Source organism: Lolium perenne, chromosome 4, assembly GCF_019359855.2.
Source record: "Lolium perenne isolate Kyuss_39 chromosome 4, Kyuss_2.0, whole genome shotgun sequence".
NCBI classification, from domain to species: domain Eukaryota; kingdom Viridiplantae; phylum Streptophyta; class Magnoliopsida; order Poales; family Poaceae; genus Lolium; species Lolium perenne.
This window is the reverse complement of record NC_067247.2, coordinates 268,300,052-268,322,674: the sequence shown is the minus strand read 5'-3', so window position 1 is coordinate 268,322,674 and position 22,623 is coordinate 268,300,052. Positions and strand designations below refer to the sequence as shown.

Sequence of the window (22,623 nt, the reverse complement as noted above, 5' to 3'; positions counted from 1 at the left end):
AGGAAACCATCATAGTCCAACAAGGGAGGATAGAGACAAATGATTAAAGGTTTGACCTATCTAAAAAAAGACATACCGGTAAAACCTCCAATCTTGAAAATGCAACAAGTTGCCCATGCAAAAACCATTTTCGATGAACTAGAGCTTGTCATGAGAATAAGCACAAGCTCTAAAACATAACATGGATAAGATCCAAATAAAACCAAGAAAGGTGATGAACCAAACTCGAAAACGCAACAAGTGATCTACGCGAAATCTGTTTTCGATGAACTAGAGCTTGTCATGAGAATAAGCACAAACTCTAAAACATCACATGGATAAGGTCCAAATAACAACCAAGAAAGATGATGCAAGGATGCAAAGGTTTGAGCTCTCTCCGAATGATACGATCGAGTTACTCACTCGAGAGCCATCTTGATAGTACGACAACTAAACTATAAACCGGTCTCCAACTACACTATGAGACCGGTGAGAAAGAAACCCTATCAAGAGCAAACCTTATACTTGCGCATTCCACTTGAGCTCGATGACGACGATCTTGACCTCAACAAGATGGAACGCCTTTCTTGCTTGTGCTTGCTTGACGAAGTCTTGTGGATTGCTCCCCCATAATCCACCATGGGAGAGCTTCTTCTTCGGCGCATCTTCACATATCCATGAACACCATATGGATGGCAAGAGTCAATTAAAGGATCTCTTCGAGATGGCTCATCTTGAACTAGCACTTCATTTCTCCATGGCAAGCTTCAAGCTTATGAACTCTTCGAGTTGGCTCATCTTGAACTTGCACTTCATTTCTTCATTCTTCATCATGTTGATGTCTTGAAGTAACTTGAGGGATCACTTCATCTTCATCTTCAAGACATACTTGACACTTGATATCCTTCATCAATTTCTTCTTATTGCAACCTAATACAAACATGTTGATGTCTTGAAGTAACTTGAGGGCTCACTTCATCTTCATCTTCAAGACATACTTGACACTTGATATCCTTCATCAAATTCTTCTTATTGCAACCTTGAAGCCAACATATGGTTCAAGCATTGCCTATGGACAACTCCTACAAATATAACTCAATGCAAACATTAGTCCGTAGGGATTGTCATTAATTACCAAAACCACACATGGGGGCTCCATGCACTTTCAAGAACACATATTGGTAGAGATTTCATTTTCATCCAGTGCAAACAAACAACAAGAGTTACATGTTTTTGTGTTTTCATTTCCTATAGGATTCAACATGTTACGACATCACATTCTTCTTTGTTCTATTTCCACGTTTAGAATCCAACATAGCAAAAAGGCCCACACAGAATTTTGCAGGTATTTTAAAGGACTAGAATAATTAGAAATTTTCCTATGTGTATTACTCCCTCCGCCCCACAAAATTTGGATGTAGATACATCCAAATTTTGATAAATCTTCGACATGTTTCGTGGAAAGGGGGGGGAGTATATGAAATGTAGGAATATGTTTCCTCAAGGATTTTAATGCAATATATTCCTAAAGTAGATTTCAATGGAATCCAAACTCTTCCAAACAATTCTTTGTTTTCATGAGAGAAAATGTAGGACCCAAATGCACACTAACATTTAATCCCACATATTTGTACGGACGCTTTCACAAAGCATGAATCAAAGAGCCCTAAATTTTTTCTTTCATTGAACCAAAAGCCTCTGTATATGGGGATTATTTTCCATGGATAAACAATATAACAAGTGTTCATCTAAGTCCCTTTGATTCATTTCAATATAAACAGTTGCCTGTGATGTAACATTCAATATGTTTGCTTTGTACCAAAATGCTATGACATTTCATCACATGTTCGAGAGTTAGATAAGTAGGTATAATGAGCTGGTCACATGCTTTTTTTGGCGAGTAGCCAAGGAGGCACACATTTAGGATCTCTTTGGTTTGCGGGATTTCAAGAACACAAGAATAGAATGTCATGGCATGTGGAATCCTATACGATTCAAAAAAGTGTTGTTTAACTATACCTAGGGATGACAATGGATATTCATGACCAGTGTACCCGCCGGGTAAAAACCCATTAGAAGTACGGGTATGGGATAAAAAAATTACCCATGGGTATGTAAATGGAAAAATATCGTACCCATCGGTAGAGTGGGTACGGGTATGGGATCGTTGAACCCATACCCATGTACCCATTTATCTATCCAAATTTAACAAGTGGCCCATCGTAATATTCTTAAGTACTTAATTTCTGCTCTAATCACCCATTCATGTAGCTAGGCTGGACCTCATGCTTCACATAGGCACTATTTAGTATTGCCTCACCTCCTTGTATGTGACTACAGTGGTTCATATCATCTTTACGCTTATTAAAATGCGTTATTGTTTATGATATCTTGCTCATAATTATGTGTTGATGTTTAATTTTTTTGATTTTGTAACTTTGGTTACATGTTGTTATTTACTATTATTTTTTTTGATTAATTTGATGTTTTGTAAGTGCGGGTATTTTTACCCACGGCCCTGCCGGGTGACGTGTATAGAAAAAATCTATACCCGTTGACGGGCATGGGTACGGGTGATGGGTAAGATTAAGTGCGACAGGCAAGGGTATGGAATCGCTACACCTGTACACATACCCTGCAGCTGCCATCCCTAGCTATAACATAGGAAAAATTTAGGAAATTTGTATAGGAGTAGAGTAGATGTTATAGTTGTTATAGACATATAGAATTTTTTTTCAATCAGATTATAGCGCAGAAAAACAACCCACCAGAATTTTGGAGGGTTCATTGTTTGAACATACTAACATCTATAGAAAAAATTCCTATATATTAGAATCCTACAAGTTTACTTTGAAAAACCTATGAATATGAGCCAAAACGCTTAGTTGACTTTGGAACACATTGGCATGATTCTTTTCCTGCACTGGTTTCAAGACCCAATGACTCCAAGTGCAATATTAGACTAAGAAGTTTAAAATTTTAGACTAGGTAAATAGCGATGATTTTGAGTGCTCAATTTTCTCTTCTAGCGAAAAAAGATGACAAGTTTTCTGTTTTCGTGTTTTCACAAAGATGACACAAACGGGCATGATAGTGTGCCCTGTATGAAATACTCGTGCTACGAAAGAATCCAATGCAGCACAACAGTCCGCCTCAAAAGCACCGAAAAGTTGCGAGATTCTACTCGGGCGGGCTCGGTCCACCACGCCTCGTACTCCCAACCAACGCTCTCGGTCCATGCACTCGGCCCACGCGCCCTAGCCCATCATTTCCCCGTACGCACCGCACAACCCACTTTCTTCTCCCTGAGCTCCGGGGCCATCCGGACCGTCCATCACGCGCTACAGCGGCTCATCGCCGTCCGATCGCTCCTGCGTCGCAGCAGCTTTTTTCCCCACTGCTTTCTCGCCAACGCACTATACCTACACGGTTCACTTCACACCACGCCTCCGCTTCCCCTTGCTTCTCCTCCCCACCTGCAACAATGGCGTTCTCCGGTGAGGCGGCGGCGGCGCCATAGGCGTCCACGGCGGAGGTTCCCGTGCCGGTACGTACCTACCTACCTCTGCTACTTCTCACAGCCCACATCTCCCCAGCTTAATCCCTTACATTAGGTTTCTTCTCCACTTCAATTTTGCAGGAGAGAGAACTTGCTGCATTCGAATCCTGGAGGTCGTATTCTGCAGATTTGAGCGAATCCCGTCTCTAGCAGCTCGTCCGCTTCCTCGGAATCGCGCTCTCCCCGTAATCTTGCGGGGCGCCCCCTCCCTCGTTCTTCCGAGCCCCCCAAAGCCCTCCCTTTTCTTGCTGCCGTGCCTCCGGGATCCAACTCGCAGCAGCAATGCAGCCTCTCCTCCCCCTGCTGCTGCTTCTGGCCCACCTCCTCTTCCCGGCGGAGGCCAAGAACGGCGGCACGGCCTCGGTGGCGGCGCTGAACGACGACGTGCTAGGCCTAATCGTCTTCAAGGCCGACGTGGTGGACCCGGAGGGCCGGCTCGCGACGTGGAGCGAGGACGACGAGCGAGCCTGTTCCTGGTCCGGCGTCACCTGCGACGCGCGCACGGGCCGCGTCTCCGGTCTGAACCTCGCCGGCTTCGGCCTCTCCGGCAAGCTCGGCCGCGGCCTGCTCCGGCTCGAGTCGCTCCAGTCGCTCTCCCTCGCCGCCAACAACTTCTCCGGCGACGTCCCCGCCGACCTCGCGCGCCTCCCGGGCCTGCACTCCCTCGACCTCGCCCGCAACGCCTTCTCCGGCGCCATCCCGGGGGGGTTCTTCGCCAAGTGCCACGCCCTCCGCGACGTCTCCCTCGCCCACAACGCCTTCTCCGGCGACGTCCCGGACGTGGGCGCCTGCGGCACGCTCGCGTCCCTCAACCTCTCCTCCAACCGCCTCACCGGCGCGCTGCCCAGCGACATCTGGTCCCTCAATGCGCTGCGGACGCTCGACCTCTCCGGCAACGCCGTCACCGGCGAGCTGCCGGTCGGCGTCAGCAAGATGTTCAACCTGCGGGAGCTCAACCTGCGAAGCAACGGCCTCACCGGCACCCTCCCGGATGACATCGGGGACTGCCCGCTGCTCAGGTCGGTGGACCTCGGGTCCAACTCGCTGTCCGGCGACTTGCCGGAGTCCCTGCGCAGGCTCTCCACTTGCACAAACCTTGAGTTGAGCTCGAATGCGCTCACCGGCAACGTTCCAACCTGGGTTGGAGAAATGGCGAGCTTGGAGGTACTCGATTTGTCGGGGAACAAGTTCTCCGGGGAGATCCCGGGTTCTATTGGCGGGCTCATGTCGTTGAGGGAGCTGAGGCTGTCTGGAAATGGATTCACTGGTGGCTTGCCTGTGTCAATTGGTGGATGTAGAAGCCTAGTGCACGTCGACGTGAGCTGGAATTCCCTTATGGGCAGCCTGCCTGCTTGGGTCTTCGCATCCGGTGTGCAATGGGTGTCGGTGTCCGACAACACATTCAGCGGTGAGCTAGCGGTGCCTGTGAATGCATCTTCTGTGATCCAAGGCGTGGACCTGTCAAGCAATTCGTTTTCAGGACACATCCCATCGGAGATCTCAAAACTGCTGAGCTTGCAGTCGTTGAACATGTCTTGCAACTCACTGTCTGGCAGTGTTCCAGCCAGCATTGTGGAGATGAAGTCACTGGAGGTGCTTGATTTGAGTGCCAATAAGCTTACTGGGAGTATTCCGTCCACCATTGGAGGGAAGTCGTTGAAAGTGCTGAGGCTTGGGAAGAACTCTCTCACTGGTGAAATCCCAGCCCAGATTGGAGATTGCTCAACCCTCACATCACTGTAAGTTTAAGCACTTCTTTCTGACTTGATTCAGTTGTCGGGGCCAATATCTGGAGTTGTTCATGTAATTTTGTCTTTTATTTTCTAATAACAATCTATGGCACCTTTTGCCTTGCAGGGATCTATCACATAACAGTCTAACAGGAGATATTCCAGCAACGCTAGCCAATCTCACCAACCTTCAGACTGCTGATCTTTCTAGGAACAAACTCACTGGTGGTCTGCCAAAGCAGCTCTCCAACCTTGCCCATCTCATTGGCTTCAATGTTTCACATAACCAGCTCTCCGGGGATCTGCCTCCTGGTAGTTTCTTTGACACTATCTCCTTCTCATCAGTGTGTGACAATCCTGGCCTTTGCGGTGCAAAGCTCAACTCTTCTTGTCCTGGCGTGTTACCAAAACCAATTGTATTGAATCCTGAAACTTCTTCCGATGATCCGCTCGGACAGAAAGAGCCTGTTCCTGGGGGGCTCCATCACAAGAAAACCATACTGAGCATATCAGCCCTTGTTGCAATTGGTGCTGCTGTTCTCATTGCTGTTGGCATCATAACCATTACTGTCCTTAACCTTCAAGTTCGTGCACCGGCTTCTCATTCTGCTGCCGAGCTAGAACTCTCAGATGGATATCTTAGCCAGTCACCCACAACTGATGTGAAATCAGGCAAGCTTGTAATGTTTGGAGGAGGTAATCCAGAATTCAGCGCAAGTACCCATGCTCTCCTGAACAAGGACTGTGAGCTTGGTCGTGGTGGTTTTGGCACCGTCTACAAGACCACTCTCCGAGATGGCCAGCCTGTTGCCATCAAGAAACTGACTGTGTCAAGCTTGGTGAAATCTCAAGATGAATTTGAGAGAGAAGTTAAGATGCTGGGCAAGCTACGTCACCGTAACCTTGTTGCCCTCAAGGGCTATTACTGGACACCATCTCTTCAGCTTCTTATCTATGATTTTGTCTCTGGTGGTAACTTGCATAAACAACTGCATGAGCCATCTTCTGTAAACTACCTCTCATGGAAGGAAAGATTTGATATCGTTCTTGGTATAGCAAGAAGCCTGGCCCACCTCCACCGTCATGACGTTATCCACTACAATCTGAAGTCAAGCAACATTATGATCGATGGATCAGGCGAGGCCAAGGTTGGGGACTACGGATTGGCAAAGCTACTGCCTATGTTGGATCGGTATGTTCTGAGCAGCAAGGTACAGAGTGCACTTGGTTACATGGCACCAGAGTTTACATGCAGAACTGTGAAGATAACTGAGAAATGTGATGTGTATGGATTTGGGGTTCTTGTCCTCGAGGTCATGTCAGGCAGGCCACCAGTGGAGTACATGGAAGATGATGTTATTGTGCTGTGTGATGTGGTGAGGGCTGCTTTGGATGAAGGCAAGGTGGAAGAGTGCGTCGATGAGAGGCTCTGTGGAAAATTCCCTCTGGAGGAGGCTGTTCCTATCATGAAGCTTGGCTTGGTCTGTACTTCCCAGGTTCCTTCCAATAGGCCAGACATGAGTGAGGTGGTGAACATATTGGAGTTGATCAGATGCCCTCAGGACAGCCCAGAAGAAGAATTAGGTTAAGTTCTATCTGCTCTCGCCCACCTTTTGTCGGTTGTTGTTCCATTTTGGAATCCTTCTTTGCCTGGCAACGTTTAAATGATGAAAGAAGAGGAAATTCTATCTAGTGTGCTTTAGGTAGTAGGAGCAGAGTGCAAGGTGCCATCCTAGTCTTTTGATAGTCAAGGAATTATGTAATATGCATGCAGTGGCTTCATGGCCTATGGCTGTTGATGTGTTTGACTCTGATCCTCATCAGTGTGGTGTCTGTTGTGGATCCTCTCACATCAATTATGTAAGCACACGACTTCTTCAGAAAGTACGAGTGTTGTGCTGGCTCATATTTGTCTGGGGGCTACTCTGCGAATTGTCTGTAGTTTCATTTTCAGTTATGTATTACTAGTGTGATCATGTAATGCTCTACTTGTGTGTCCCTTCGGTGTCTGCCATTTCTAATTACCTATGGCCGTCCTGCTGATCTGATCCTGACATTTCTACCTATGTTGAGCTGTAGTTTAGAATCAATATGCAATTGAGCGATGATAAAATTGTTATGTACATTTTCATTGTTTTCTGTGAAATACAAACCATTTTAGTAAAGCCTTCTCTGAGAAACTCCCTTTTCTCTTTCAAGAGGAACGAAAAGGATTTTTTTTCATGTGTGTCGTCAATTTCTTGCCCAGTAGTATCTGTCATCTCTGGTTCAAAAACAACCATGCTTATTTCTTTTGTGTCTTGGTTAGTTTTTAAGACTTTTGCTATCGTACTTGAACCACTTGACAAGTACACTCTACATGTCAAGTGATCCGTCAGAATGTCTGATGTTTTGTCTGTTCATCTAACCCGACTCCAATTGGAATTATATAGAGAGATCAGAACATGTTGATATGGATTGACCACAACTGTAGTGCATAATAAAAGTTGTTTATCTGTCGCCTTCCTCATGTACTTGTTCTTCCACCCCTCATGCTGCTGCAACTGCAAGAGAATCTTTGCTCTTTTTATTTCCAACCGAAGAAGGATGGAGACACCCTGTACTCTGTCTCGAGTTAACTAATCGAGATACCAGTTGATAATTTACTCCATGGATACCGAATGGTTGTTTAGATTACGGTAAGGACAGAGCGACACTTGCAGAGTGTGATGTTTCAGACGGGTCATCCTAGCTATAGCTAGCTCTCCATTTTCCTTGTTGCTGCTTTGCTCTCATCCGGTACAGAGAAGTAGCACATAATGCGCAAACAAACGACGAGGATAGGACGAAAACATACATCACCATGACTGGCACCACATCTGGAGATGTCTAGCGACCAGCATAACCTTCCCATCTGTCGGTCCCTTCAAAGTTCAAAATACATGCAAGCTTGATTCTATTATCCAACCATAGGAAATTTATATAATCAAGCTCTTAATTTATGTTGCCCTTTTGACCATCAAATCAAGAGCCGATCTATCAATCTATGCCGATGCAAACTCTGCGGAACTTGGCCGACTCCCTGTCGTGAAGTTGCTGGTTGCCTGCGAAACATTTTATACTTGCTTTAGGAATTGCCAGTTTTCCACCGTATTCTTGCCGGTGAAGAAGCACAAGCATGGCCTTGGGCTCTCAACTTAACGGCGGTTGTTCTCCGACGGGCAATGGCAACAGCAAGCGGGTGCTGGACAGCTCACTGAAGAGCAGCTTTGGCACCACGCCGTTGGCCATGTTCAAGCAGGTCTAGCTTTCTCTCCCCGGGTTCCCAACTCGAACTTTTGAAGCGAAAAAGACCACAATGTGGGCGGGAGAAGGAGAGGGGAAAAGAGGGAAGAGGCGAAAGCGAGCAACTGTGGTAGGATAGTCCATCTGGTTGGTTGGTCCGGCAAAGTGATGAGGAGAATCTTGTGGCATGGGGCTTTTTGGTTGCTCACTCGTATGATTGTTCAGGCGTCGGTGCTCACTTGGCTGCCTGTGCTGTGCAACTGAACTTTTCATACTGCTAAAACGTGTCATTGTTAAGTTACGGTATTGCTGCTAAAACGTGCCATTGTTCATACTGAACTTTTCATTTTTTTTACAGCATTATCGATACAGAACTTAGAACATGTTCCATTATCTACAACAAAACGTTAACCATACATGTACCTTCCATGGAATAGTCTGCAGTTATATATCTACAGGTAGCCTCTGTCCATGTACTATATCATCGTTGTTTTGTGTTGCCTAAATTGTGCACAGATTTACTAGGGTGGAAGAGGATGCTGGAATGGTCGATCCTGATAGTGTAGATTCAGTGAATCATTCACCGGCCGGAAGACAATACTCGTGTGATGTGCAGCTAGGTTGTCCTGCCAGCTGCTGCACTTGACCCATAAACAAGCGTGTTTAGGCAGCACATTGTCATTGTCGTTAGCTCCCGATTCTTGGCTGCTCTTGCTTACCAGTAAGCCCAACATGGGAAATTGGGAAGGGTAGCAGAGAACAACAAGAGGTGGGAAATCGCAGAGCAGACTGGGATTTGCACTTGGAGAGCCCGTGAGTACTCTTGAGCGGAGGGTGGTGGACCAAAGGGACCTGATCCAAGAGGACCATGATCGCAAAGTACTCAGCAACAGAAACAAAGGAAAGCAGCTCGGTTGGGTGCGCGCGCGCGGCCGGGTGCTTGTGAAAGTGGAGGAGGGTTCAGTGCGTAGCGGCAGCCGGCGGGGAGGCAAGCTGTTGTGGATGGGACGGTGGGGCGCGCTGCCTTTCGAAGGACACATACACTGCCACTTGTGTTGCCATGAAGCTTTGGCAAAGAAAAAGACTACGAGGAGCATGCACGCGCTACTGTGAATACCTGCTTCACACTTGACAGGTCGAGGGATCGTCCCTCCCGCGCGGCTACTGTCTCGAGCAATGTTTTCAACCATTGGCGAGCGATGGGCAGTAGCTAGAAATGTTTCCTCTCTCCATCCACTTCGGGTTCTTATGTATGAGCAAAGTGAAAGCGGAGATCATGATTTACACTCATGAATTGTGAAGGCGATGATGTGCATTTGACATGCTAGTACCCCGCCTCTGCTGTGTTCTCACTCTAGCCTTAGCTGCGTCCACGGTGTCATTCATTCTGCTTGGAGGGTAAAGTAACCGGTGACCGTGAAAGCGTAGATTTGCATCGTGGTTCATGCGGCCCGGGTTTGTACGTGAGTGTAACTGAGTTTTTCTTTCGGTTGCACACGGGTTGAGAAAGAGGAAAAGAAATGAATACAGCTCGACAATATATCATTACAATAAAAAAATAGGTCTAAAAATAGGTTATATGGGTGTAAGCGTACGTCACGGTGGGTGTATATATGTATGGAGAAACACCTTTATCGCCGACTCGCCGTGAGGTTTGTATAGATGACTTATCTTCCAAAGACTACATGTCAAAGGTAATCACATCGAGAAAACTAACGTGCGAAACACCACATTACAAAGTCGCAACCTTAAGACTAAATTTGCATAGCACAACAATCGAGAAGTCAACACATATGTTTCATTATTGAAAATTTTATTATACATCATTTCAAATATGTGTAAGGAGGCCAAAAGGGCAGATCCATGTGTGGGAAAATTCATGTCCTCTTCAGCGAGCTAATGGTTCTAAAGGCAAGTACCATTGGGTTAGGTGGTCTGCTTTGTGCACGCCTAAGTCCTTGGGGTGGGGAGGGGGTCTAGGCATTGTGGACACAAAACAAATGAACATGTGCCTCATGGTTAAGTGGTTCTGGAAATTGCATGCGCATGAGGAGGGTCTCTGGGTTGATATTATTAGGAATAAATACCTACGCTCCAATGATCTTCCGATTGATAATCATAGACCAAAAGCTCACAGTTCTGAAACTCGATCCAGAAGGTGAAACAATTGTTTAGCTTGGGGGCTAGACACGGTGTCCAATGGAAACTCCACTAGGCTTTGGGAAGACTGGCGTTAGGGATCAAGACCAATGAAGGATAGACTCCCGGCTCTCTATGCCATTTCCCTAGACCTTGTGGTCTCGGTGGGTTAGCCTAGGAACTAGGAACCGAGGTAGTTAGAATATCCCCTTCCACCGTGAGATCGTCCCTACATAGCGCACCGAATGGGCCACCCCTTCTAGGACATAGATTATGTTCATTTAAGTGATGATCCTAATGCCATCTCTTGGGTTCTTGAACATTCAGGGAGATTGATAGTCAAGTCGCTTTATCGTAAGCTCTGGCAAGGCATCCCAAACAAATTATGTAGTGCACAGTGGCAAATCTCCATTCCCGCAAAGGTTAGCATGCTCTTGTGGCAGTTAGTGCGGAAGGGCCCCTCCACAAGATTGTGTGCCTTGTGTGGGGAGTACGAGGACACGAACCACATCTTCTTCTCATGCGCCCTAGCCAAATTCATGTGGAGTGTAGGTAGGAAACGACTCTAATGTTCGTGGAACCCCTCATGTCTCATAGATGTAGCTAGGCTCTTACGGGGATGTGTGGGCCAAACCAAGCATGTTTTTTTGGATTTGTACCGTGGATCTCGGTTGGACGCTTTGGAACGTTAGGAATAAGTTCTCAACTGAGGGGGAGTTCCCAACACAATCCGTTAATTGCCTCTACAAAGTGTTCATATACTTGCAGGTGTTGAAACTAGTGGCTAGAAGTTTGGACCATGAGACTCTGGAGGTCGCTATTGGCAGGATCCCTAGACCCCCCCCCCCCTCCGCCCGCCGTGAGAGTACCCTACTGATGTTATCCCTTCGGTTGTTGTGTTGGCATGTGTTTGGTTGGGCATTAGGGCGGAAGCCTAAACTCGTAATCTTATCTGTGTGTGTTTGGAACAATTCTTTAAAGTCTCCAATACTTTTAAATAGTACTTTTGGTCCATGGTGAAGTCAGAAGCAGAGAATATCATGAAGGCGGGATTGGGGGATTAGCTAAAGGAGGTCCAAGTCTTCGCGATGTTGAGGAACTTGATTGGTGTTCCGGGATTCACAGCAGTGGTACGAAAGTGGGGGGCAGCAGCACATGTGAAGTTCAGAGTCCTACCTTTCAGGGTGAAAACCCAATGTCTGGCCTTAACTGGTTGTGATTGGCAATGACCTTGTTGGAGGCATTATTTTAAGAGCGGGGACTATCTTCAGGGTGAAAACCTAAGATCTTTGATCGGGCGACGACGGCGCTGGTGCACTGTTCCCTTCTTGGAGGCGTCGCTTTTGGAGAGTCTGTATTTCAGGTGTTGTCTTGGTGGTGGATGTATTGATGTTGCTAGACCTGGGATGGCGGGACTTTTATTTCTTAGTTTTCTTTTCTCTTTTTTATTGTGTGCATCTGTACTGCCATTAGGGTGTTGCGTTGTTGCAGAGGCTGGGTGTAATTGGTATCTTTTGATATTAATCTATTGCTTTATCGAAAAACATGGTAGAGACACACGAGTTGTCTCCAATGATTGCAAAATAAAGTCTAAAATAAACGATTAAATCTTTGAGGTCTTCAAACTATTTCTTCATCCATGACACAATCTTGTACTTATCTGAAGGCAACCAAAGATAGATACCAAACCGTAGACATGTGAATACCAACGAAAGTTCACCTATAATTTTAATTTAAGCGGCAATGCCAAGGCTAAGTAAACGTGCGTAATCATTAATAGTCAATCAACATCCGCAAGAGTACCAACACCAATATAGTAGAAAAAAATAACCGAACAACATGGTCAATGTAGCTGGGGAGCCGAGAGTACGAATCACCATTGTCGAGGACATAGCAGCTGGGAAAAATATTGTGAGGAGCCTCCTCGCGGCAACCATGAGAAAAGTTCCAAAACCGATATGGGGAAGCAAGATCTGAAGGCTCGTGCCTAGAGAATTGTAATTTTCCAACACCATCTTAACGCTGGGACGGAGATCTCGTCGTCAAACGAAGGCCAAAAGATCACTTTTTGTAGACGATAGCATCTTCATTGAGGCAGAGGCCAAAAAGTACGAACACCAAAACCTTAATATAATAAATTGAAAACACTACTTTTATGAAAAACTATACCCATAGATCGTGTTCCCCCACCCCTCCCGATAGCGGCGAGGCCGGCTGGAGAAGGGGGGCAACCTATGGTAGAGGCGGTGGTGGAGGCCGAGCTTCTTGGAGGCGGCGGTAGAAGGAGAGAGATAGGTCACGTAGCAAGGTGGACGTTGCCTTGCCCTAGCAAAAAAAAGTGTGTTTTTGCAACTTGGTTTCAGAGGTTTGTACTGATACTTGGAATTTGTTTTGCTGCTTTTTTTTTAAAGTAAAGCCAGGCTCCTCTCAAACCTTTCGTCTAAAAAAAGTGTATCTTGATGAAATAAACATGAAAGAAACTCATTATCTATATATTTTCTATTGGAAGATTTTGAAGTAGGATCGTCCACCTTAATAATGTTTTTATATACATCATTTACCTATAATTAACGTGTTTCATCAGAAATTAGATGGATCATCATACCATGAAGAATCAATCAATTAGAAGTGTAAACTTTTTTTTAGTGGAATATAGAAGTGTAAACTAAAACACAAGAATTGGCAACCAGAATTGGGCTTTCCTGTGTTTTTTTTTTCTGCTATGTTATATGGGCCAAACAAAAATCACATCCGACCCTGTTGACCATCTTGAACCGCCCTTGAATATTGGGTTGGGTTTCCTCTACTTATACGTGGGTCTGTTCTTCGACCCATTTCCTGCTCTACGTAACGGCAAACATCAGCAGCAGCCTGAAGTCGTCATGCATGAAGGCAAGGCCAGCACGGTTTCCACGAAGCCGCCGTCTTGGAGGAGAAAGCGCTGCCGCTCGCCGATTTGTTCGATGCAGGGATGAGAGAACCGCTGGAGAAATTAGCATACTCCACATAAGGTGCATCTGCTTTTGACATTTCATCATCGTACTAGAACAATGCGGAAGCATGGAGACGTAGCTTAACCGGCGGCTAGGCTTGTGCGCTATTTATACCCCGCCAAAGCGCACGGAGCACTGCATCGCAAGTTCATCGATCACCGGCCACTCTCTCCTTTGCTCCCCTGCTCACCGTCACCGATCCATCGAAGCCTCAGCTGTTACAGTACTTGCTGGCGGCCGCGATGAGCTCGAGCTGGTGGTGGGCACGTGCGACCGGCGGCGCGCTCACGAAGCGCCAGGACGAGAACGCCGCCGCGATCGATCCCTCCTTCAAGAGCGTCGCCCTCGTCGTCGGATCCACCGGCATCGTCGGCACCTCCCTCCTCGATATCCTCCCGCGCCACGACACGCCTAGCGGGCCCTGGAAAGTGTACGCGGTCTCCCGCCGCCCGCTCCCGCGCTGGTCTCGGCCGCCCTCCCCGGCCGTCACGTACCTGCACCTCGACCTCGCAGATGTCGCCGCCGTCGCCGAGGCACTAGCGCCCCTCACCGACATTACCCACGTCTTCTACGCCGCGTGGTCCAACCACCCCACGGAGGCCGAGAACCGCGAGGCCAACTCGGCCATGCTCCGGAGCGTCCTCTCCGTCGTCGTCGCCAGCTGCCCCGCGCTGGTCCACGTCTGCCTGCAGACCGGCCGCAAGCACTACGTCGGTCCGTTCGACGCCATCGGCAAGATCCCCGCCAACGACCCGCCCTACACCGAGGACATGCCCCGGTTGGATCATCCCAACTTCTACTACGACCAAGAGGACGTGCTCTTCGACGAGGTCTCCCGCGGCCACGGCGCCGTCAGCTGGTCCGTCCACCGCCCCACAACCATCTTCGGATTCACTGCTCGCGGTGCCATGAATCTAGTCGGCAGCCTATGCGTCTACGCCGCCATCTGCCGCAAGGAGGGTGCCACACTGCGCTGGCCCGGGTCCAGGGTCGCTTGGGAGAGTTTCAGCGATTCCTCGGATGCAGACCTCATCGCCGAGCACGAAATCTGGGCCGCGCTTGACCCTCTCGCCAAGAATGAAGCGTTCAATTGCAGCAACGGGGATGTGTTCAAATGGAAGCGGCTCTGGCCGATCCTGGCCGACCGTTTCGGGGTGGAATGGGCTGGGTATGAAGGAGAGGCGAGCAGGTTCAGGCTTGCTGAGGTCATGGCGGACAAGGAGGCGGTGTGGGAGGAGATCATCAAGGAGAACAAGCTCATTGTGACGAAGCTTGAGGAGGTGGCTAATTGGTGGTTCGTCGACGCCATGCTGGGTATCGAGTTCGAGCATTTGGATAGCATGAACAAGAGCAAGGAGCACGGATTCCTTGGCTTCCGGAACACAGTCAACTCCTTCAAAACATGGATCGACAAGATGAAGGTTTCCAAGATTGTTCCCTGAAGATGTCTTTGCTGGATTGATAGGTAGTACTGTGCTATTGCAAAGTTCCTAGTTGTTATGTTGACTGATTAGCCGAGTCAATGTCCTAGTAGAGTTTTGGTGTTTAGATAACCAGCTGTGGGAAGTACTACTATGTGACTAGTTAAATGAGCCGACTACGAATAGGCAATCTTGTATGGAAGTATCAATTGTATTGGACATGGTGTTTCACCTCTTGCGTGAAAATACAGTTTAAATGCATTTCAAAATGTCAAAAGTCTGAAAAAAATCCCGGACAATCTATGTGAGAAAAATACAACACAATGTCTCATGAAAAGGACATTTTTTGTGGCCTGTGAGAAAAATACAACACAATGTCTCATGAAAAGATATATTGGGGCATTGAAAATATGTCTGCATTTTTTTTTTCAAATACACCTATATTTTTTCCAATTTTTGTTACATTTTAAACTATGTCCAGGGTATGTTTTTCAGCCAATGAGCGCATCTACATCTACATCTACGAAAGTGGACATCCCCAGTCGTATCCTATTGGCCCGGGCAGCCTGCCAAGTCGGAAACTGTCTTGAGTTGATCGTGTGTCCATGTAAGCCGTGGTTACATCATCAATTGAGAAAAAGTAAAATAAAAATAAAGGTATCTTAGGAGCCTTGGCCAAATGGTCGCATATTGGCATCCTCTTGTGTCATATGCATGTTTCATTGGATATTGCGCTGAAACTAACCAACTGTTAGTTTTAAGAAGGTTATTCGGTTTTATGAATCCTATATTATGCTGTTGGTTTTTCAAACCATGGTTTAGCTGCAATGGTATGTGAACTGAAAGTGAAAAATTGGACATACTGAATAGCTTGAATAAGTTATTTATTCTTCATTCAAGCATGGAATTTTCTTATTTGGATAACTGTGGCTCCTATCTCAAATGGAATTTTACATCCATCCATATATTCACAAGAGTGTCATTAACATGGCCACATTGTTGCTTTAATTAATTGTTGCAACATACATATTGATTGTGTGCTCTTAATATTTGTAGCAATGGTTGGAGAGAGAGCAAGAGAGATCCATTTGTTTCAAAAAAAAGAGGTGATCAAGCAATTTGAAGATGCTGGACTCTAGAAGATGGTTAAGGGAGAAGACATGATCAAGAAGCTGACCGAGCTTGGCTTCCGAGGGTCAGTTGCAAGGAAGCCAGAACGATGTCTGAGGGCAGGCCAGGTGAAGGATTTCTTGATGGAGCAAAGAACCGTGACAGCAGCTGTTAAGACCTTGAAGCATAGAACTTTTGGTAGTTTTGTCTCAAGTCATAGATAACCCAGTACTATTAAGATTTATCTTTGATTGTTTGGTTGAACTAGTGTTGAGTTGGGCAGTGGCATTGGCGCCTTGAGTCCAATGGCCCTGCAGCAACTGTCTTGCCCAAGTGGGAAGACAGGGTTATGCCTGTGCACTGCTGTGCAGGCATCAAGAAGGCCAAAACCAGAGCTGCCCGTGTTGTGCAGCCAACATTCCGGCATGCAAACCTAATGCTCATTGACTTGAATACTCTGCAGTACCAAGGAGAGCTTTGATGGAAGTGACAGGCTGTGTCGATCAGTAGTCATTGCAGAACCATACCTTGTTCTGTACTGTCCAGAAATGCAAATAGCTTGTAATGGGATGCTGCCTGGTGATGCGTTTAGTCCATCCGAGCTTCGCTCCCGAGGCTCGGTTGACATAGCGGAGAAGGTTTCCTCCCACCTTACGTTTCCATCTATCTCCCCTTTGCTCATCGCCTCTCCACTGGGCCGCCTACATCCTGGATCGTGAAGGAGCAGACGTGTAGCTCGCCACGTTCGGTTCTTCCATGTCGATCTGAAGGCAAGAATCATCAAAAGTTTCTTCTCATCAAACTCGTTGAATCAACTACATATCTAATCGCAAATCTATACTCCATGTGCATCTGCGAACACCGCCAGGCTACCATGGTCACTGTGGAGAGAGAGACCCATTAGCAAGTGATTCTGATTGGTATAACAGACGCTGACCAAACTTGGTTTTTTGAAACCCATATCCCCAAAAGTTGTGGTAGTGTGGAACTAAAATGAAATAAAACAAGAGCCACAGAAAGAAGTAAAATATATGAACACTATGCAAAAGTAGTGTGATGTTCAGAAAGCAATACAGGCAAGGCAAATAACCTTACCGGCAGTGGTTAAGATGTTTACGGTGGAAACACAATGTGTCTTCCATATCCTTCAGTAACAACCCAAAAGATGCCAATGCCACAGGAAAAAATGATCTGATGCTTTCCCCTGTTAATGGGGATGAACTGGTTTAGCCACTTATTTATAGCAGAAAATATTTTGGGCTCTTATGTTCATACGGAAAATGTACAATTATGTGTTATGTCCCCAAGATACTGACTTGTTTATGCTATGCAAGGTGGCAAGCTGCACACAAATGTTGTAGTACTACTCTTTGAAATCAGTATCAATAGAAAGTGTATTTTCTATATCTCAGATCTGCAAAGGTCCTAAAATGGCTCAGCAGATATATGAGCAACTACTTGAAACTTCAACCTAATACAGAAAATTACTTACGGAGTACCTTATTGCCAGAAAACAGAATAATAATGTTAATTACGTACCAATGAAAATAAGCCCTATATATCCAAACACAGGAAGTAATGGATCACTTGAATGAGATGAAACCAGAAAGGGAAATATGTATTGACCGACCTAAGAACAGTAAAAGTACATATTGCCATTTCCACCACTGGCCAACAGGACAACCTCCTTGCATGTTGAGCTTCTGATGCCTGAACAGGAGAAGAACAAATAGCTGGAAAGATGTAGAGTTATCCCATGTGATTTTGAATAAGAGCAAACAATACTGGGACATTTCCTTGAATATATTTATCTAATAAAACTCTCAAATAAAAAAGGTGCATACATGCATATGGCACTTGCAGACCATAATGTCAGAATTACTATGTAAAGTATTCTCTTGTACGGATACAGCTTCTAGATTACACCAGCCAAATTGCAGTGTTTATCCTTTTGTAACCACTTGTGGCACAACATAGCATCAAACACTTTATTGTATTCTTGGATATATCCTGATGTATGAAGATCATTCAATAGCATCAAGCATTGATCCTCATTAGGATGAATACCTAGCTTCTGGATTTCTTTTAGCAAATCCAAAGCTTCGGTTAACTTCCCCGCCCTGCAAAGGCCATCCACAAGAGCAATATACGTTGAGCAGCTCATTAGTGAACCTTCCTCCATTACAGCATGATGCAACATTAGAGCCTTATCCAAATCCCCTTCTTTACAATGAGCTTGAATCACGTCATCTATGATATTTAGAGGAATCAGTCCTTTATTTATCATTTCCATAAACAACAAAGAGAACTGAGTGGTAGCACTTTGTGAAGATTCGTTCTGTTGCAACTCAACGAAAATTGTGTGTGCTTCACAGAGTTTTCCTGCCTCACCAAGTCCATTTATGACATTTTCAATAGTAAGTGCATTAGGCACTATGTCTTTATCCATCATCACACAGAACAACTTTAAAGTTTCCTGGATCTTGCCACGTTTGCAGAAGCCATGGACCAAAGTGTTGAAACAGGAAACACTGGCATATCCTCTAACAAACATTTCTTCAGTTATAAACACTGCCTGTTCAAGGTCTGCGGAATTTGAGCATCCAGCAGTAAGTGCAGCATAGACATACGCATCTGGAACAACTCCTCTAGCTAGCATTTCATTATACAAATCAAAAGCATCAGTGATGTCACCAATTTTGCAGTTTCCATCTATCAAAGCTGTGTATGTCATACAATCTGGCACTAAGCCCTTATCTAATATGATATTAAAGACTTTACGGGCATGTAGTATATCACCAGACTTGCAAAACCCGTCAATTAGTGTATTATAGCATAGAATGTCAGGTTCTAGTCCCTTTTTAGCCATTTCATCAAGAAGAGCAAATGCTTTCTCCATGTCAGCTGTCTTACACAGACCAGATAACAATGAACTGTATATACGCACATCAGGAACAAATCCAGTCTTCTCAATCTCTGAAAGAACCGTAAAAGCCAATTGCATACTGCCAGACATGGACAGATTATGAATCACAATCCCACACATATGGTTATCTGGACTAACTCCCTGGCCTGACATGGATTGAATAATAGATGACACCTTTTCATTGTCATTTGACTTGAAGTAACCTTCCAGGAGGTCAACGTAGATAACATCATCTGGTTTTAGCCCACTGCTAAGCATATGCTCGAATAACTGCTCAGCCTTTTCCAGATTCCCGATCTTACTATATCCATGAATGAGACCACTGTATGTGAATGCATTTGGTGCCAATCCTCTATCTTGCATCTGAGCAAGGTACTCTGTGACTTCCACCATCCTTCCAACATTAGATAGTCCAACTATAAGAGAATTGTAGCAGTACAAATCAGGGAGTACATTCGCCTTGATCATCTTTTCAAGAACATCACATGCCAATGAGGCATTACCTTCTCTGCAGTGCCCTGATATTACAGGTGCATAAGCAAAAGCATTTGGCTTCAAACCTTTTTGAATCATTTCCTCGAGGAGATCATCTGCTTTTTTCGACTCACCACTCTGGCATAATCCGTTAGCCACTATGCTGTAAGTGTATACATTAGGAGAACTGCCTGCATTCCTCATTTCAGTGAGAAGCTGAAGAGCGGCTTCATTGTTACGCTGTCGAAAATGCCCTTCCATGACAAAATTGTATGTCATGGTATCAGGCATAATACCAACTTTGAGCATATCCTTGAGCAGCTTGGAAGCAATGTCCATGTCTCCCGCCTTACAAATCCCTCGAATGAGATTGTCATAAGTGAACTTGTTTGGTTGCACGCCAGCAGCAACCATCTCCTTGACAATCTTAAAAGCCTCAGCCACATTGCCCTCCCTCATAAACCCATCAAGTAGAGTCCCATAAACTACTATATTCGGCCTCAGCCCAGAACTGGACATCTCATCCAGCAACGACTTAGCCTCGCTCGACCTGCGGCCCTTGCACAGACCGTTAACGAGCGCACCATAAGTAAACTCATCTGGAACTAGCCCAGATTCCACCATTTCCTTCTTGAAGCGAAACGCCTCTTCAACAGCACCGCAGCGGCATAGCCCACCAATCAGCACATTGTATGTCACAACATTCACGCTGCACCCCCTCTCACGCATTTCCTCAAACACCTTTGCGGCTGAATCAGAATCACTGGCCTTACAATGCGCCTCGATGAAAGTCGAGTATGTATAGACGTCTGGCGAAATCCCGGCGCTGGCCATGAATCCCCGCACCTTTGAAAACAGATCCATGTGGCCTCCGCGCAGCAGGTCCTTGAGCAGCCCGTTGCAGCAGCGCAGACTCGGGGCCATGTCGGCATGTTCCATAAGAAGGACGACCTCGGCGGCATCACGGACCCTTCTAGCCTTCTTGTAGGTATCTACCAGCACGTTGAGGACAGATGTGGAACTGGAATCCGTGAGCGCGCGTTGGATGGAGCTGAGGACGAGGGGAGCGGAGGGGTAGGTGCGTATCATCTGTTCGAGGAGGCCATTAGCCTGTGGGAAGAGGGAGGCGGCGCAGAGGTGTACGGCGAGGTGGGCGAATGCATCGGCGGCGGGGACTGACGGCGCCAGGCGCGTGCGAGACCAGTAAAAGAAGTCGAGGAGGAGCTTGGGGTGAAGGGGAGGGGAGGAGTTTGGGCGGAGGAGGGAGGATAATACGGCGGGAGAGAGGCGAGAATGGAGGTCGGAGGTGGCGATGGCGAGCTTCCAGTCGCCGGAACAGCGGGAGAGAAGGGTGGCGACCTCCGCCGCCACGGCGTCGGGATCGGTAGTGGAGGCATCTGTGGTGGTAGTGAAGGGGGCGGAAGGCGGTGGGATCGGGAGAAGGCGCGCCGCGGCGGCGGAGGCGGAGCGGCGGCTGCGCGCGACGAGAAACATGGTGGGGCGGAGGGGGGAGACGTCGATTACAGGGGATTGTGGATTTTGGAACCGGCTCGTGCTGAAACAAAGTCACCCAGCTATAGTACTACCGCCTGGCCCCGTAACGGCCCTATAGGGTTTTGGAGGTCAGCGTGGTTTTTAGGGTGGCACCGGTGCGGCGCCGGCTAGTTTTCCTGTCCGGCAACTCCGTGCAGGCCCTTTTGTAGAGGCGCGGATCGAACCCGTTATCGGCTTGCGGCCATTAGAAACCGCGCGTGGGCTCCGGCTGGTAGCCCGACGCACCGCTTTCCTCATCTCCCACCCATGTTCGAGCCGACTCTCACCCCTCTAGATCGCCACCCTTGCCGTTGCGCCGCCCTGCTTGCAATGAACCGCCGTCCATCGACACGGCCGCCACCCCCTCGACCGGCGGCCATTGTTTCGCCCGGAACAGAGCTCGCCGCCACCGCCGCACAATCACCCCGCCCGCAAGGTGTTCGTCGGATTGCCGCGTTGGACAGCGACGATGAGATGATGGTGCAGCTGTTCACGGAGGAACGGAACGATCAGGTTGTCCAGCGGCAACAGCAGCAACTGATTCTAACGAACCTGTTCCGCGTTCACCAGCCTTTATTCGTCGTGCCTCGGAGCGGCGGCTCAAAGCCAGGCAAGAAGAGGAACATCAACCGGCATCGTCAAGTCGGCGCAATGCTGCTTGACGACGACTACTTCGCCGACGACGCGACTCATTCGCCGAAGGAATTTCGGCGCCGGTTTAGGATGAACAAGGATTTGTTCATGAAGATTGCCTACGGCGTCAGGGAGTACGACGACTACTTCATGAGCTAGCAAGATTGCACAGGTTTGTGGGGCTTCACCTTAATCCAGAAGTGCAATGCTGCAATGCGTTGTTTTGCACACGAAGCTCCTCCTGATACAGCCAATGACTACCTACGGATGGAGGAGTCGACATGTTCACAGACTCTCTACATGTTATGCTGAGCCGTCATAGCGGTGTTTGGTAAGAACTATCTGAGACCACCAAGATGATACAGCTCGGATCCTGGAAAATAATGCAGCACGAGGTTTTCCTGGTGTCGTTGCCTATTCGACGGTACTCCAGAGGAGGGATCCTCATGGAGGGAAGAAGAAGAAGGGGCCATTGGGCGGAGAGTCCTCGGGATGGTGGTACACGATTTACCCAGCTTCGGACCACCTGCACGATGGCAAGGCCTACTGCTGCTTGTCTGGAATTATCTGGGCGCTTTCGCGTTGTGGTTGTGCCTCTAGGGCTCCCGGGATCCGGCTTATATAGGCGCACGGATCTAGGGTTTACATGGAGAGTCCTAGCCGGATTACAGGTTGCCTAACTACGGTACAATGTCTTGCCGTGTACGTCAAGGATCCGCCTTCCATCTACGTCGTACTGGATCCGGGTTCCTTATGGGCTTCCACGGATCCGGCTTACTGATCCTGGGCTGGACTTCATCCTTCATGATCAGCAGCAACTGGGCCGCCCGATGGGCCACATGCCACATCACCGTCTATGGGC

General features: G+C 47.2%; 3 protein-coding genes across 8 annotated transcripts; 2 read left to right on the top strand and 1 right to left on the bottom strand.

The window, feature by feature from the left end:
- Positions 1-3,394: 3,394 nt before the first annotated feature.
- On the top strand, positions 3,395-7,174 carry LOC127294908 (uncharacterized). The gene is made up of 3 exons (XM_051324821.1): positions 3,395-3,526; positions 3,620-5,277; positions 5,396-7,174. The coding sequence occupies exons 2-3, from the start codon at positions 3,821-3,823 to the stop codon at positions 6,855-6,857; spliced, it is 2,919 nt and encodes a 972-aa protein (XP_051180781.1). The 5' UTR covers positions 3,395-3,526; positions 3,620-3,820; the 3' UTR covers positions 6,858-7,174.
- Positions 7,175-13,719: 6,545 nt separating this feature from the next.
- Positions 13,720-15,328, top strand: LOC127294907 ((S)-8-oxocitronellyl enol synthase ISY1-like). The gene has a single exon (XM_051324820.2). The coding sequence runs from the start codon at positions 13,907-13,909 to the stop codon at positions 15,104-15,106; it is 1,200 nt and encodes a 399-aa protein (XP_051180780.1). The 5' UTR covers positions 13,720-13,906; the 3' UTR covers positions 15,107-15,328.
- Positions 15,329-16,019: 691 nt separating this feature from the next.
- Positions 16,020-21,130, bottom strand: LOC127294905 (uncharacterized). Of its 6 annotated transcripts, none has more exons than XM_051324817.1 (4): positions 18,040-21,130; positions 17,826-17,928; positions 17,291-17,399; positions 16,020-16,959 (listed from the first exon to the last, which is right to left on the bottom strand). In XM_051324817.1, exon 1 carries the CDS (start codon positions 21,087-21,089, stop codon positions 18,111-18,113), a length of 2,979 nt encoding a protein of 992 aa, XP_051180777.1. In that variant the 5' UTR covers positions 21,090-21,130; the 3' UTR covers positions 16,020-16,959; positions 17,291-17,399; positions 17,826-17,928; positions 18,040-18,110. The 6 variants fall into 6 exon arrangements, with proteins under 6 accessions (XP_051180777.1, XP_051180778.1, XP_051180779.1 ...); XM_051324818.1 differs by having other exon boundaries at positions 17,826-17,905; XM_051324819.1 differs by having other exon boundaries at positions 18,078-21,130.
- Positions 21,131-22,623: the final 1,493 nt, after the last annotated feature.

What these genes read in the sequence shown, in the direction of transcription:
- LOC127294908 (XM_051324821.1), top strand. Translation starts at nt 3,821, where the DNA reads ATGCAGCCTCTCCTCCCCCTGCTGCTGCTTCTGGCCCACCTCCTCTTC. An exon ending in TGCTCAACCCTCACATCACT is followed by an intron (nt 5,278 to 5,395) that starts GTAAGTTTAAGC and finishes TTTGCCTTGCAG; the next exon opens with GGATCTATCACATAACAGTC.
- LOC127294907 (XM_051324820.2), top strand. Translation starts at nt 13,907, where the DNA reads ATGAGCTCGAGCTGGTGGTGGGCACGTGCGACCGGCGGCGCGCTCACG.
- LOC127294905 (XM_071819151.1), bottom strand. Translation starts at nt 21,089, where the DNA reads ATGTTTCTCGTCGCGCGCAGCCGCCGCTCCGCCTCCGCCGCCGCGGCG.